Below are 14,788 nucleotides of genomic sequence, written 5' to 3'. Positions count from 1 at the left end.
TTTTTTCTAATATAAATGTTGCTACCCCAGCATTTTTTGTTTGTTGGTTTCGATTTGTGTGTAGTATCATTTTCCATCTTTTTACTTTCAGTCTATATATTTCTTTCGATCTAAAGCAGGTCTCTTGTAGACAACATATGTATGTTTCTTGTTTTCTTATCCATTCAGCTACCTATGTCTTTTGATTGGAGCATTTAATCAATTTACATTTAAAGTGATGATTGATAGGTACATAATTATTGCCATTTTATTATTCATATTATTGATCTTCATTTGTTTGTTTGCTTTCCCCCTTCTTCTTCTTAAAGCAGTCCCTTTAACATTTCTTGTAATACTGGCTTGGTAGTAATGAATTTCTTTAGCTTTATTTTGTCTGGGATTTTAATTTTTAAATGATAGTCTTGTTGGGTAGAGTAGTCTTGGTTGTACGCCCTTGCTTTCCATCACTTTGGATATGTGCAGCCCGTCCCTTCTGGCCTGCAAAGCTTATGTTGAGAAATAAGCTGAGTCTGATGGGAGCTCCCTTGTAAGTAACTAGTTGTCTTTCTCTTGATGCTTTTACGATTCTCTCTTGTATTTAACCTTTGCCATTTTAAATATAATGTGTCTTGGTGTGGGCCTGTTTGGGCTTATCTTGTTTGGGACTCTCTGTACTTCCTGGGCTTGTGTGTCTATTTTCTTCACCGGATTTGGGAAGTTTTCAGTCATTATTTCTTCAAATAGGTTCTCAATTTCTTCCTTTTCTTCTACTTCTGGTACTCCTATGATGTGAGTGTTGTTATGCTTGATGTTGTCCCAGAGGTCTCTTAAACTATCTTCGTGGGTTTTTTACATTCTTTTTTCTTTTGTAGCTCCAACTGGGTGTTTTCTGCTACCTTGTCTTCTAAATCACTGATTCAGTCCTCTCCTTCATCTAATCTGTTGTTGATTCCTTCTAGTGTATTATTTATTTCAGTTACTGTATTCTTTATTTCCAACTGGTTCTTTTTTATGGTTCCTATGTCCTTCTTTATGCTTACTATCTCTTTGTTGAAATTATAAGTTCCTTAAGCATTCTTATAACCATTGTTTTAAATTCTGTCTCTAGTAGGTTAGTTGCCTCCATTTCACTTAGTTCTTTTTATGGAGATTTTTCTTGTTATTTTATTTGGAACATCTTTCTTTATTTCCTCATTCTGGCTGCCTCTCTGTGTTTGCTTCTGTGTATTAAGTAGATCTCCTCTATCTCTCTTTGCCAGGAGGCCTTATGTAGTACGTGTTCTGTGGTCCATAGTGCAGTGTCCTTAATCACCTCTGCATGGGTTCCAGGAGTGTCCCTTGTGTGTGTTGTGTGTATTCACCTGTTGTAGTTGAGCCTTAATTCTTTTGGCACATCAGTAGGTGGCATTGATTCTCAGGGTGACTGGTGTGAAGATTGGCTATGCCCACAGTGTATGAGCTGCTGTGTGGGGGCTGCCCTCTAAGGGGGATTCGCCTGAGTAGGCTCTTGTACCTTTGGGTGTGCTGCTTGTGGGGCTAATTGGGTTGTGCTCTGTTATGGTCTGAAGCTGGCCTCTGCATGTGTTGTTTTTGTGCTTCCACAACGCCAATTTCAGCCTTGCCTGTGACTGGCCTGGTTCTACTTGGTAGAAACTACAAAGGTATATGCTATTAGTTGCTGCCTGTGTTGTACCTGGAGGCATGTGGGGGTTGCTTTACTATGGATCAAGGTTGACTGCCCCCAGTATCGGGCCTGGGGCAGCTTAACAAAAGATCCAGAGCCTCCCTAGGCCTGTTGCCACCTTCCAGCTGCCCATAGGACTCAGTGACTGACAGAGACTCCTTAGGTGTGTGAGCTGGGCTGGTTGACCTGGTGTTGACTGTGCCCCTGGTGATGCCACCTGAGTTGGGTGGCATAGGTTCCCAAGGAATCACAGGGTGTGGCCAGTGGTTTTCACAAAATTAATGCAAACTCAATTCTTGCACCAGTACTGAGCCTGTGACCACTCTGCAAAACACCCGAGAACACCATGACCAGCTGCCATTCACCTCAGGCCCACAGATCCCGGAGAGCTGCCCGAGAAAAGCTGCAGTGTCAGCTGGCACTGACTGCCCACCACCAAGAGTTTCCCAGGCTCCTGTGAACCTTCCACTGCTGTACAAGTCTCCCATAGATTGCAGGGCAAAGCTGGTTGCCCAAGAGCTGAGGGTGACTCGGGCAGTGCCACACTGCCTGGGCTGGGGCCAAGGGAGTCACCAACATAGTGCACACACAGTGGATTTTATCAGACCAATGCGATCTCAGATTTGGCCCTTCAACACAGGAAAGATGGCACCCTCCTGTAGGTTACATGTGAAGCAGGCTCCACTTAGAGATAATGGCAGCTGTCCCTAGCCCTCACCTTGAGCCACACAACTCAGCCTTTCCCTGTATGTTTCTGGCACCTCTTTAGTCACCATCCCTCTGTTGGAACCCAGGGTGAATGCCTGTGAGCAAGTAAGTCTATGTGAACTAATGCCTGTGTTGCTGCTGGCATATGCTGGCCTCTCAGTGGCACTCAGTAAAAATTAGTCCACCCCTTTGATGCTTGTGGAAGTCTGGTGAGAGCTGAAGTGTCTAGGGAAAGAATAGGAGGGAGAAGAAGAAGAAACCTATCCTCCCGTGTCACAGCCAGGCCGTAAGCATTTACGTATGTAGCATCTACACTTGTCAAAATGTTGCCTCATTCTACCCCAGCTTCAGCTTGAGTGTCTCCCTCAGTAAAACAGTAAGATGAATTTAGAAAGGAGGCTAAGTAGAGGACCTTGGCGATGGGTTGGAAGGGACTGAAATGTTGGAATTCTGACTGCTTTGTATATCAGGTTATCTGGGTAGTTTGTCACAAAGAGCAGTTACTTCCTCAAGTAGGATATCAGGTAGCATCCTTTTAGAATATGACTCCCATCTTCTGGTTAAGATACCTGATCAAGTCTTCAAGCTCAAAATGGACTAGTACTGAATCTACTACTTAATTCTGTCTTTTTCCCCATGGAGGCATCTCAGGGCAGGGCTGAACGGCTCACTAGGATCTCATCACTGCTGACACACGGGAAAGGTATGTGCATCCCTTTGACAGGAGTGAGACCTAAGGATGGCAGAGACTACCATCCCTGCCCCCACTCCCTGGGCCCTGTCCATGATAGACATCACTAATTGATTGTGTTCTTTTCTCTGCGTAGCCAAGACTTTGCCTCAGAATCATTTTCAAAACACCACTCCAGGCAGCCTTCAGGAATCAATCACGATTTACCTGAGAGAGAACATATATTTGCCATCCCTGGCTGGACCTTCATTTAACAGCTTTGGATGGCAGGAGTTGAGATCCATTGAACTGTACAGAGCCAATGACATCACAGTAAAACGGACAAGTTTTTTTTCACTAAAGTTTTCAACTTGAGATCATATTAAGATAAAAACTTCAATTCTGGAATCACTGACTATTCAGTGGCTTCTGAAGGAGGGAACATGCAATAATCAGACTAGGTTATGAGACAGGAACCAACAACTCTCAAATCTTAAGTATAATACAACACAGGTTTATTTTTGCTCAAGTTACATGTCTGCCAAGGGTTGGCAAGGGGTGGACACAAGCTTCTTCACTTACAGCTGCGCTGTCTCCACAGCTGCTCTGTGACTGGAAGAAAATGCCTGGAGATATCACCCCTGCCCTTCTGCTCTTCATCTGGGTAAAACACTTCTCCTCCTGTCACTTCCCCTCCTCTCACACCCACCTGACTGCCCAGGCTGGGAAGAATAATCTGTGTGCCCAGAAAAAGTGAACCAGATATTGGTGTGCACTAGTGAAGTATACTGCAGAGGGAGAAGTACTCTTATAAAGCTGACATCACCTTTCTTAAAAGCTTTTAGGCCCAAGACATAACTTTAATAGGAATTATTTTCCTCATGGAATATTTGCTGTTATGTGTGCCGGGGACAGGGGGAACCTCTTACCTGGGTCCTTTATGGACAGTGCAGATAAAAGAACCATTTCCCCTGCTTGCTCAGTGAAGGAGCACTTTATTCTCTTGGCTGTCTTATTAAAGCATGATAGCCCCATTATCATCAATCAGCCAGAGAGATAGAGTAACAGGAAAGGCTTGGATCACATTTTTATGTTGAATATGTTGGAATTCTTTTTAAAAAGTATCCAACCCCAGACATCATATACCTCAGACACCCTCCTTTGTAGCTTTTGCTAAGTGTACTTGGTCCAGGTGGGGATGTTTTCCCTTGAGGGGTGAGTGCAGGGTTGCTCATGAGCTTGTAAACATGGAAATTACGTTTTACCTTGAGTTGTGGTTTACCTGACTGTGGCACTTACTAAAGGATATAGTGCAACTAAAAAATAATAGTAGGTCAACATCAGTACTCAAGGTGTTTCATTATGACCCAGACCGTGAGAACTAGCTAACACAATGCAGGTGCAGTAAATGGTTCCCAAGGAGTACTGTCATTCTGAGGGCTCTACCACTATCAACAGGTAGAAAATCTGACTATTTTATATATCTGATTCAATTTATACACCTTTGTTGAGGAGTTACTTTTAATTAGCCATCAGTTATGAGGTGTTTGCTGAGTACACAGCAACAGGCTTGCCCAGGACTGTGCTGAGGGTTGTTCTAAGGAAGTGGAGTCATCTTTGCCCTAGAGAGACTAACATCTTCCTGATGAGTTAGTGCTACCAAATAACACAACCAAAGGTGCTTCCACACACAGAGAAGTGTTTTGTTGGTGCCTCTGCTTGGGTTTGTTCCATGAGGTAAAGCTCTGAGCACAGGCTATGTTAGTGGTTATCTCAGGTTATTAGATATAGAAGCTTTCACTCTTATTAGGCCTCTTTAAAAATCCACTGGAAGTGACTGCTGGAAATACCAGGTGCCCGCAGCTGGTCTGCCCACCGATTTTCATGAGTGGGACAAACCTGAGGGCAGTTGTGGCCATGCTAAGACTCACACAGCAGCAGACACTTTATTTGAATCTGGAAAATCATTAGGGGAATAACCCAGAACATTGTGGGTAGTTTTTCTCTGCAAATGGAGGTGGAAGAAGTCTTTCCTCCTTACCTGATTTGTCTTTGGGTCACAGAGGAAGGAGTATTTTGTTAAGCACTGGAGGAGGCTGTGCCTCTCTCAGGAATCAAAGCTTCAGACCTCCCTCCAGATACAGCCATTCAGTCCACTGATTGAGGGTCTAATGGCTGCAAGGCCCTTTGAGAGATGCAAAGATGAACAAAATATAGACTAGCAGGATATAGGAGAGAAGAGACTGTACACAAAAATAGCTTGGACAGGAGGCAGGAAGGGATACATCCTGTAAGAGAAGGTCAGTAATATCCAGCAGGGCACAGAGGAGGGACAGATTCCTAGCTGGTGGGAGATCAGAGAGTCTCCATGAGGCAGTGACATTTGAATTCGACAGTGAAGAAAACATTTGATTTTTATAGACAAAGAGGAGTAGAAGTAACTGCACAAGCAAAGGCACAGAAAAGGATAGTCCTGAGTGCATTGGGGGACAGTCAGGCCCCATGTGGCTGCACTTTAGGAGAGGACTGGTGGGACAGGACACTGGAAAGCCCAGCTGATGTGAGGGTGGAGGGTCTGAAATATCAGGCAGAAGAGTTGGGGGAGTCAAAGAAGGTTTGTGAGCAGGAAAGTATCACGGAAGTGAATGACAGTCCCTGCAGATGCCAGAGAACTGGATGGATCCTCACATTAGAGGCTCTCTGTTCAGGTACAGATCATTCCACAGGTAGAGAGAATACATGACATGATCCATGGTGAGGAGAAAGAGCAAGAATCAGAACAGACTGAACAGTCTTTTTATTCTGGCTTGTGGAGTTTCGTGCTGTTGTAGTCAATAGGTTACGTTCAAATTGCATTTCTTATAACAAGCTGAAAATGAGAAGTACAAATTCTTAAAACAAATGAGTGAAACAAATACTTTCAAGTTTCAAGGTTCTATCCAAAGAAACAATTGTAACTTATGAAAAGTTAGGGTGACACAGGAGAACTTGTGAACACACTAGCTGGATTTCAGTTTCATGATGGCAAGATATAGAACGGGTAGGACTGTGACAAAAATAATTAAAGGCGCTAATATTCTTGGTGAGTCTACCTTTTCTGAAAAATTATCTTAGTCTGTTTAGACTGCTATAACAGAATCCTATAGACTAGGTAGCTTATAAGTAACGGAAATTTAATTCTCACAATTTGGAGGCTGAGAAGTCCAAGATCAAGGTGCCAGCAGATTCAATGTCTGGTGAGGAACTGTTTCCCGGTTCATAGATGGCCATCTTTCCACTGTGTCTTCATATGGAGGAAGGAGTGAGTGATCTCTCTGGGGCCTCTGGTCTCAGGGCTCTCATCCCATTTATGAGGGCTTCAGCATCATGATCTAATCACCTCCCAAAGACCCATCTTCTAATACCGTCACATGGGGGATTAGTTTTTAACATATGAGTTTTGCAGGGACACAAGCATTCATCTATAGCACAGATAATTCTTCAGTCTTCTTTCTTTTCTTTGTGATACTTCTAACATGGTTTTCATTGCTAGCTTAGTCAACATTTCACATTTTCTCATCCTTTTAATGTTGCAGTTGTTGAAGTTTCTGGCTTCTGGTTTTAACTATAATTTTAATCAAAATGGAATTTAAGATGTTTGGCCCTTGTAATTTTTAATTTTCACAGGTGTAATCAAAGCACATTCTTTGTTAAATTTATTCCTAAGTATTCCAATTTTTGATGCTATTGTGAATGAAATTATTTTTCACTTTCTTATCGTTCGTTAATAGTTTATAGAAATACTACAATGAAAAGAAACTCTTTTTTTAAAAAAATAATAGTGCTGGGACAATGGGATAAACATAAGGAAGAGAATGAACCTTGACCTCTGTGTCAACATAGGTCATACACCCAAAGTAAAAGCTCCTAGAAGAGCTCTGTCCGATAGAACTTTCTGTGATGATAAAAATGTTCTCTGTGTTGTCTAATTAGGTATCTGCTAGCCACATGGGGCTATATTGAGCACTTCAAATGTGAGTAATAAAACTGAGAAATCAAGTTTTAAATTTTACTTAATTTAAATTTAAATAGCCACCTGTGACAATTGGCTACTGTATTGGACAGTATGGTTCTAGAAGAAAGCATAGAATATCTTTGTGATATTTAGGGTTGGCAGTTATTTCTTAAAGAGGATAAAAATGCAATAAACATAAAAGGAAAAAGTTAATAAATTGAACTTAACTGAAACTTAAAGCTTCCACTCATCAAAAGACATCTTTAAGAAAATGCAAGTATAAGTCACAGGTGAAGAGAATATGTTTGCAAAGCATGTATCTAACAAAAGACTTGTATTCAGCATATATTACACAACTCAGGAGAAAATGTTTGGAATACATATATCTGACAAAGGACCTGTATTCAGAATATGTTACCAAACTTCTACAAACCAGTAACCAAAAACAAACAACTCCATTTTAAACATGGGTAAAAGATTGATACAGACACTTCATATAAGAAGATAAGCCAATAGCCAATAAGGAAATGAAAAGATGCTTGATATTATTAGACATCAGAGAAATGCTCATTAAAATCACAATGAGATTCCATTTCACTCCCATGAGAATGGCTAACATTAAAAGGACTGACCACACCTAACGCTGGCGAGGTTGTGGAACAACTCTGATTCTCACACACTGTGGTGAGGGTGTAAAACGGCACAGCCACTTTGTAAAACTCTTTGTGGCTTCTTAAAAAGTTAAACACACATCTACTATGTGACCCAGTACTTCTAAGGCCTGTACTCAAGAGCAATAAAAACATATATGTACGAAGAGACTTTTCAAGAATGTTCATAGCAGTTTTTTGCTCACAACAGCCCTAAACTGGAAACAACCCAAATGTCTTTAACAAGAAAATGAATGAACAAATTATACTGTATTTATACAATGGAATTACACTGAACAAGTACAAGGACACACTTGTTACGTGCAACAGATGAATGTCAAAAACATTTTGGTGAGCAAAAGAATCAAGGCTGTACATTGTGTGATTCTATTTGCATGAATTTTAAGAACAGGCTAAACTAACCTGTGGTGACAAAAATCAAAACAGATTGCCTATTGAAAGTGAAATTGGACTGGAAGTTAATAAGAACTGGCAAAGCTAATCAATAGAAATAGAGATCAGAGCAGTGTTACCTAAAGGGGGTGGAAATTGAATGGAAGGATAAAAGAAATAGTCAGTGTATCTTGATTGCGGGTGGTGGTTACATAGGTGTATAGATTAATAAAAAGACATTGATTTTTATACTTAAGATCTATGGATTTCAGTATTTAATTCTTACCCAAATGATAGGACGACTAGGAACTTCTCTGGAGCAAGCTGTGTCTGTGATCACAGGTATTCACATCCCAGTCAAGGAAAGAAAAGAAGAATACAATATTTCATGTTTACCAGCGTCTAAGAGTACACAGATTAACGTTTCCCTTGTTCTTGGGGAGGGAGAATCAGGCAAATGGAACTGTTATCACACTTCAGAGACGACTGGGAGATAAGGTCAGTGGGAGGAGGTGGGGCAGGGGAGGCATGTCAGTGGGGCCTGAATGCCCACTGCCATGGCTCTGCCCCAGGAGGAACAAACTGGGTTCCTGTGCCTCCGTTCTTCGGCAAGGGTGGTCAGTGAACCCAATTCTTAATCCTGAGAAAATGCAGCCTGTGTTACAGAAGAGCTGCTGCACACAGATGGGTTTTGGGTCTGTTTTCACCCAACTGATGCTCCAGACAGGCAGAAAAGCTGTTACTCAGAGCTCCTCAGCCTGACCGTTGGGGAATGTTGGGGGCCCCAACAATCTTAATTATGCTTTCCCCCCCCCCCCAAATGTGTTAAGCCCTTCCTGTTGCCAGGTAACATTTTAGGTCACAAGTTGCTGACACACCTCTGTTCTCAAATGTTTTAAACCTGAGTGAAGTGACAATGAAGGAAAGAAAATGACCTACTAAAAGACAAGACCACTCAAAGTTGCGTTAGAGTAGAAGTCATTAAGTTGCTCTAAAGTGATTTTTCTCTGAATTCTGAATACATGCCCTACTGAATGTTGTACTCTTATGTAAATCAATGATCTTCACATCACTTTTGCTCAGAGCCAATGAGATTTTTTTCACCAGACTTAAAACTACTGAAAAGGAAAAACTCAGGCTTCTGAGAGGAATTCCTTGTCTGGTATCACCCAGGTAATCACGGTAGGAGATGGATTTGATACAAAGGTCCCTCAATTGGCTGGATTGCAAAGTTTCTGATCCCTGAAATCCAGGTGATTCTTGATAATTTGGAGGTTTGTATACATGATCAGATTTTCCAGACCTGTAAATTGAATCTGTACTCCGCCCACACTATGGGAATTTGGTCATCAGCACTTTAACCTAAATGATAGGATGGGAAGGAAGAGATTTAAGAACTAAAATCATTGAGAAGATTTACAATCTTTGAACACAGACTCGAGCCTAGTTTTTGTTCGGTTCTGTTATGGATTTGCAAACATGTTCAGACATGATTTGTGCCCTTAAGGAATCACTGCCTGTGTGTGAGCAACCTTTATATAAATCTGGGAAGGATGGGTATTAAAGTACATGGGATATAAGGTTATTCAATTTACCTATGCCCTTTCTTTATTTTTTCTTTATTTTTTTTTTTTGGGGGGGAAGGGAGAAGGTGTGGAAAGTTCTCAGTTATCTCTATTTCTTTCATTGGGAAAAGGGTGTATTTAATAGCCCTGTAACTTTAGAAGGTTGTAAAGATAGCTATGTAATTTAAATTTTCCTATGGCATTAACTGTGTTAATTTTCTGTTCTTTTTTAAATAATTACTTAGCATGTCATAATTATTCCATATATTCCTACTGACGGTCAGAAAACTACTTCAAAGCAATATATTTAACTAATATTAAAAGTTTAGGACCATGCTCTTTCTTTCATGCATTTGAGGGACTAATTGAGTTATTTTATTCATTCATTCATTGATTTATTACCATTGAATTGCTAACTTGTCCCACACTAAATGAAACAAGGAATTAGGAACCTGGGTTTTAGTCCCACTCCTACCACTAACTGGTTGTGTGACTCAAGTGGGCGTTCTGACTGCCCCTTACTTTAGCTTCTGCATTTGTAAATTTGGTTTAGTGATCCTTGCCCGAAGTGACCGTACTTGTCAGTTTTGAGAATTGAGTGAGATAAATGGACATGACCGTGCTTTGACAAATATGTAACTCACCTCTGTGAGATAAGACCGTCGTTGTTCAGGCTGGCCTGATGTAGGTCAGTGGTTCTAAACTTGAACATGAGTAGTGCCCCTGGGAGATCCTATAAAAATACAAGTTACTGGTCTCTACCTCTGGAGAGTCTGGGGATCTGCAACTGAGGATTCTGCATTTTAAGAAACACTTCAAGTAATTCTGATGCAGATGATCCAAGAGTCCCCCTGAGAAAAACTAGTGTATGATGTAGAATATCAGGAGATTCTTCAGCAAGATGTCTCTTTCCAGGAAGGTCCAGGGGCTCTCATCTTGAGGCGCTTGCCTGGGGTTTATTTGTACATGTTCAGAAGTGATGTCTCTCGGTTCCGATGTTCACACATTCTGTACAGGGACTTGCACTCAGTATGTGCTCAGTGGAAATTGCTGCAAACCACCGTTCTGCAGGAGAATGAGCTCGAGTGTAAGCAACCTTTTATTTCCCTTTTCTTTACAGCAATTCAGAATCTTCGTTGAAGAGATTCCGAATGAACAGCTTTGTGTCAGACTTTGGAAGACCGCTGGAGCCAGATAAGGTGTTTTCTCGACAGGGCAATGAGGAATCCAGGTCGCTCTTTCACTGCTACATCAATGAAGGGGAACACTCGGACAAGGCCAAAGCTTGTCACCAGACCACAGCCCTCGACAGCGATGTTCAATTCCAGGAAGCCATCAGAAGCGGCGGGCGACCAGAGGAGGAGCTGAACAGGCTCATGAAGTTTGACATCCCCAACTTTGTGAACACAGACCAGAACTCCTTTGGGGACGATGATCTTCTGATTTCGGAACCACCTATTGTTCTAGAAAATAAGCCAGTTTCCCAGACCTCACACAAAGACATGGATTGAGAAACATGCTCTGTAAAGTGTCTTCCTGAAGATGTTGCGTCTGTGTTTGGAACGAGAAGTCTCCATTCACCAAAATTGTGTGTGTGTGTGTGTGTGTGTGTGTGTGTGTGTGTGTGACAGAGAGAGACAGAGACTGAGACACAGAGACAGACAGAGAGAAAGACAAAGAAGAGAGGCCCCTCAGAAGAGAGATGATTTCACTGAGTTTTTATGCCTTTAAACACATTTAGGGGTTTTTTGGGATAAAGTGTTTACATCTTCTTGTTGTTGAAAAATTTGGCCACGTACTCAGTGTCAGTGTTCTTGAATGGGGGTTATCATACTGTGTTCCAATCTGGCCCTGCCACTACCACGCTCTACCTTTAGCAAGTTGTTTTACCTCTCTGGGCTGCCACATTTTGAACTGTAGGGTGAGGAGTCTGGAGTAGCTAATCCATCCCATCTCTAATATTTTGTGAATTTATGAGTTTGCATCCAGATGACGCTGGAGCATACATGAGGCATTATCCACCAGGGCACTGCCTCCTATTTTTTATTGTAGGATCCCCCAACTATTTGCACATTCCACTTAACCCTTCTTATCCCAGCTTTGTCACGGGCCTGAGTGTCTGCCAGGATGCTAAGAGATTCGTCTCACACAGTCGCTGTGGCCAACATTTCTGTTGGTTGTGCTAAAACAGCTCTTCTCAGAACCCCTGGCCACCTATGCTCAAACCTGGGGACAGACCTCCCCCCACACACACTAAAGTGAGTACCAATTCATGGCACATCCCATGGCACTCCTGTCCCCAAGAAATGTAGGAAAGGTGATCAGCTGAGAGAGGTGACTTTTGTGTGTCTCTGTGTTGGTGTGTCTGTGTCTTGTCACACTGCTGTGCCAATGGCTACTGAACTACAAAGTGGCATTTCCCATGCTGTCTATTTACTTGGTAGATGTGTAAGTGATTGTCATCTGACTAGTATGTGGCTTTGAGCTGAGTTGGTGAATGTTGTAAATACCCTCCCAACAGATATTCAGAGTGGCCTGGTGAAACACAGAGTTAAACCTGCACACTGGCATTGGAAACAGTTTGGCTTTGTACACCCAGTCAGCTGTATGCATGGCCAGCTGCTAATCTCTTGCTGGCATTTTCATTATGAATTTGTTCACCACCTGTCTTGCTAAAGCTAAAAAATAAATGCATTTGATTGCACAGGAATTTTCTCTGGTTCTTTGTTTTCACACATCCAGTTTTTTCATTGCCTTCTTAAAATGATTCCTTATTTATAATGCCTCCTAACTTCTGTCATCTCTAGGGTCCCAGTGGTCCAAGTCATGTACCAGATTTCATTGAGGAATTATTCCACCCAAATAAATCCCTTTCCTATAATGTCTTTTGAGGAAAATATTATTCTTTTGAGACTCTAACACTAACCAGAACAAGGAGTGGAATATTTCTTGTAATTAAAGCTGCTTTAACTCATTCTTGCAAATAGATACTTGCTATTTTTATGGATATTTTCAGGAAAGAGCAAGAGTAGTGAAGAATGCTGATTGTATTAACTTCTAACATGAATACTGTTCATAATTTACTTAACCAAACATAAACAAAATTTCTTATTAAGATTTAAAGCGATTTAAATGGTATTTTATTTAGAAGTAGATTTATTAGGAGACTGAAGGATATTTAAATGTTGGGAAAATACCCATTATTATCATTTTTATGAACTAAATATCCAAACCTGAAGGGCCTAGGATTTTACCCCTGTTGACAAGCTAATAAGTGAGCCTGGCACAGTTTCATGGGTGCTGGCAGAAGACACCAGACTCCTGGGTCAGAGACAAAGAACTTCATTAGAGCACAACAGGCAGTATGTGCTTCATGTTCATATTGGCTCCTGAATTTATTTCCTATTGCTGTTGTAAAAAAAAGTACCACAAACTTTGTGGCTTAAAGCAAAGCAAATTTATTCTCTTAGAATTTGAGAGTGCAGAAGTCCAAAATCAGTCGTAGTGGGCTAAAATCAAAGTGTCGTCCGCGCTGCTTTCCATCAGGAGAGCATAGGGAAGAATCCATTCCTTTGCCTTTTCCAATCTAGAAGCTGCTCACACTCCTTGGATTATGGCCTCGTGTCACTGCAACCTCTACTTCTACTTCACATCTCCATCTCTGACCATCCTGCCTCCTTATAAGGACTGCTGTGATTACATTGGGCTGCACAGAATCATTTCCCATCTCAAGATCGTTAACTTAATCATATTTCCCAAAGTGTCTTTGGCCATGTAACATAACATTCACAGGTCCTGGGGAGAAGGACATGTACATGTTTCAGAAACCATTCGCTTTCACAGTCTTTCCTTTGGTCCCAAAGATTCACATCCCTTCCACATGCAAAATACATTTATCCCATTCTAACATCTTCCAAAGTCTCAATTATTACAGTATCAACTCAATGTCCAATATATAGTCTAAATCATATCAGCTCAAAAGTCCCAAATCTCATCATCTTAATCATCTGAGTGAGATATGCGTCAGACCCTGGGTATGATCCACCTTGGAGAAAAATTTTCCATTTGTGGACCTGTAAAACTAGAAAACAAAGTGTCCCCAAATATGTGGAGCACTCAGAGAAAACCCACACAGACAAGGGGAGAACATGCAAACTACACACAGTGGCCCTGGCCAGGAATTGATTTTTTTATTTTCATCAATCTTTGAACTAAACAATGTTGAACAAAATGACATTATTCGAGGACCCACTATATCTAATCATATTTCACACGTGAGTGAACTAAAACTCTGGGACATTCAGTATTTTGCTCAACACAGAGGTAGTAAGTGTCAGACCAAGCTGGGTTTCAAGTAAATAGGGAACCCGTGGAAGGCTTGAAAAATTCCTTCTGTTGGTTAGTATTTATCTGGTATATCTTTTTTCTATCTGGAACTTTTGACCTGTGTATGTCATTCTTTTGAACTTTCAATCTATTTTAAGTTTTAATTTTGCTTTGTTTCAGGTAAACAAATGAAATCTGTAAATCTATCTTTCAACCTGCTAGTTTATTCCATCTTATCATATTGTGATTACTGATGTGTCATTTCTAGCATTTTATTTTGTGATTTTTTTTTTTTTTTTTAAATTTACTTTGCTCTTTTTTTTCCTGTTTTATACCATGCAGTCATGGTCAAGAGCATGGGATCTAGCGATAGTCTATCTGGGCTTGGATCCATCACTTGCTAACCATGCAGTCTTAACCAGAATATCTAATCTCTTTGAGATTCAGCTTCCTTATATACAAAAAGGGATAATATCCACCTTACAGTTTGTGAGCATTATGTGATAAAATAAATAAAGCATTTAGAATAGGGACTGGCTTATTCTACATGCTCCATTTTAGTGCCTTTATTTTTATTCTCTTTTTAAACAAGTTTTTTTAGAGAGTATTCTTGAATTTTAATGAACGTAATAGATATTGAAAGTTAAAGTCTATTGTTTAACACACCATTGCATTTTATATATCAATAGGTATATATATATATATTTTTTTTTTCCCCCATAAGTTCTGTTTGGTTCTGTTAAAAAAACATTGATCTGTACTTTTATCTTGATGTCCTAGTTTTTTAGTTACATTTTCTATGATTTATTTTATTTTTCA

General features: G+C 40.7%; 1 protein-coding gene across 4 annotated transcripts in view; it reads left to right on the top strand.

Annotated features, from left to right (window-relative positions):
• MRAP2 (melanocortin 2 receptor accessory protein 2) overlaps window positions 1-12,353 on the top strand; it is a 45,267-nt gene extending 32,914 nt beyond the window's left edge. For 3 of the 4 annotated variants that reach the window (XM_019729518.3, XM_019729514.3, XM_088795570.1), the window contains one exon: window positions 10,764-12,353. In XM_019729518.3, coding sequence (XP_019585077.3) covers window positions 10,764-11,154 — 391 coding nt within the window. In that variant the 3' untranslated portion in view covers window positions 11,155-12,353. Of the gene's footprint in view, window positions 1-3,013; window positions 3,075-10,763 lie in introns of all 4 variants that reach the window. The other variant, XM_019729516.3, reaches the window with a different exon arrangement.
• Window positions 12,354-14,788: the final 2,435 nt, after the last annotated feature.

Source organism: Rhinolophus sinicus, chromosome 2 (genome assembly GCF_057876585.1).
Source record: "Rhinolophus sinicus isolate RSI-liver-muscle chromosome 2, RSI-T2T, whole genome shotgun sequence".
Taxonomy (NCBI): Eukaryota; Metazoa; Chordata; class Mammalia; order Chiroptera; family Rhinolophidae; genus Rhinolophus; species Rhinolophus sinicus.
The sequence above is the reverse complement of the archived record's forward strand: the minus strand, read 5'-3'. Positions and strand labels throughout refer to the sequence as shown.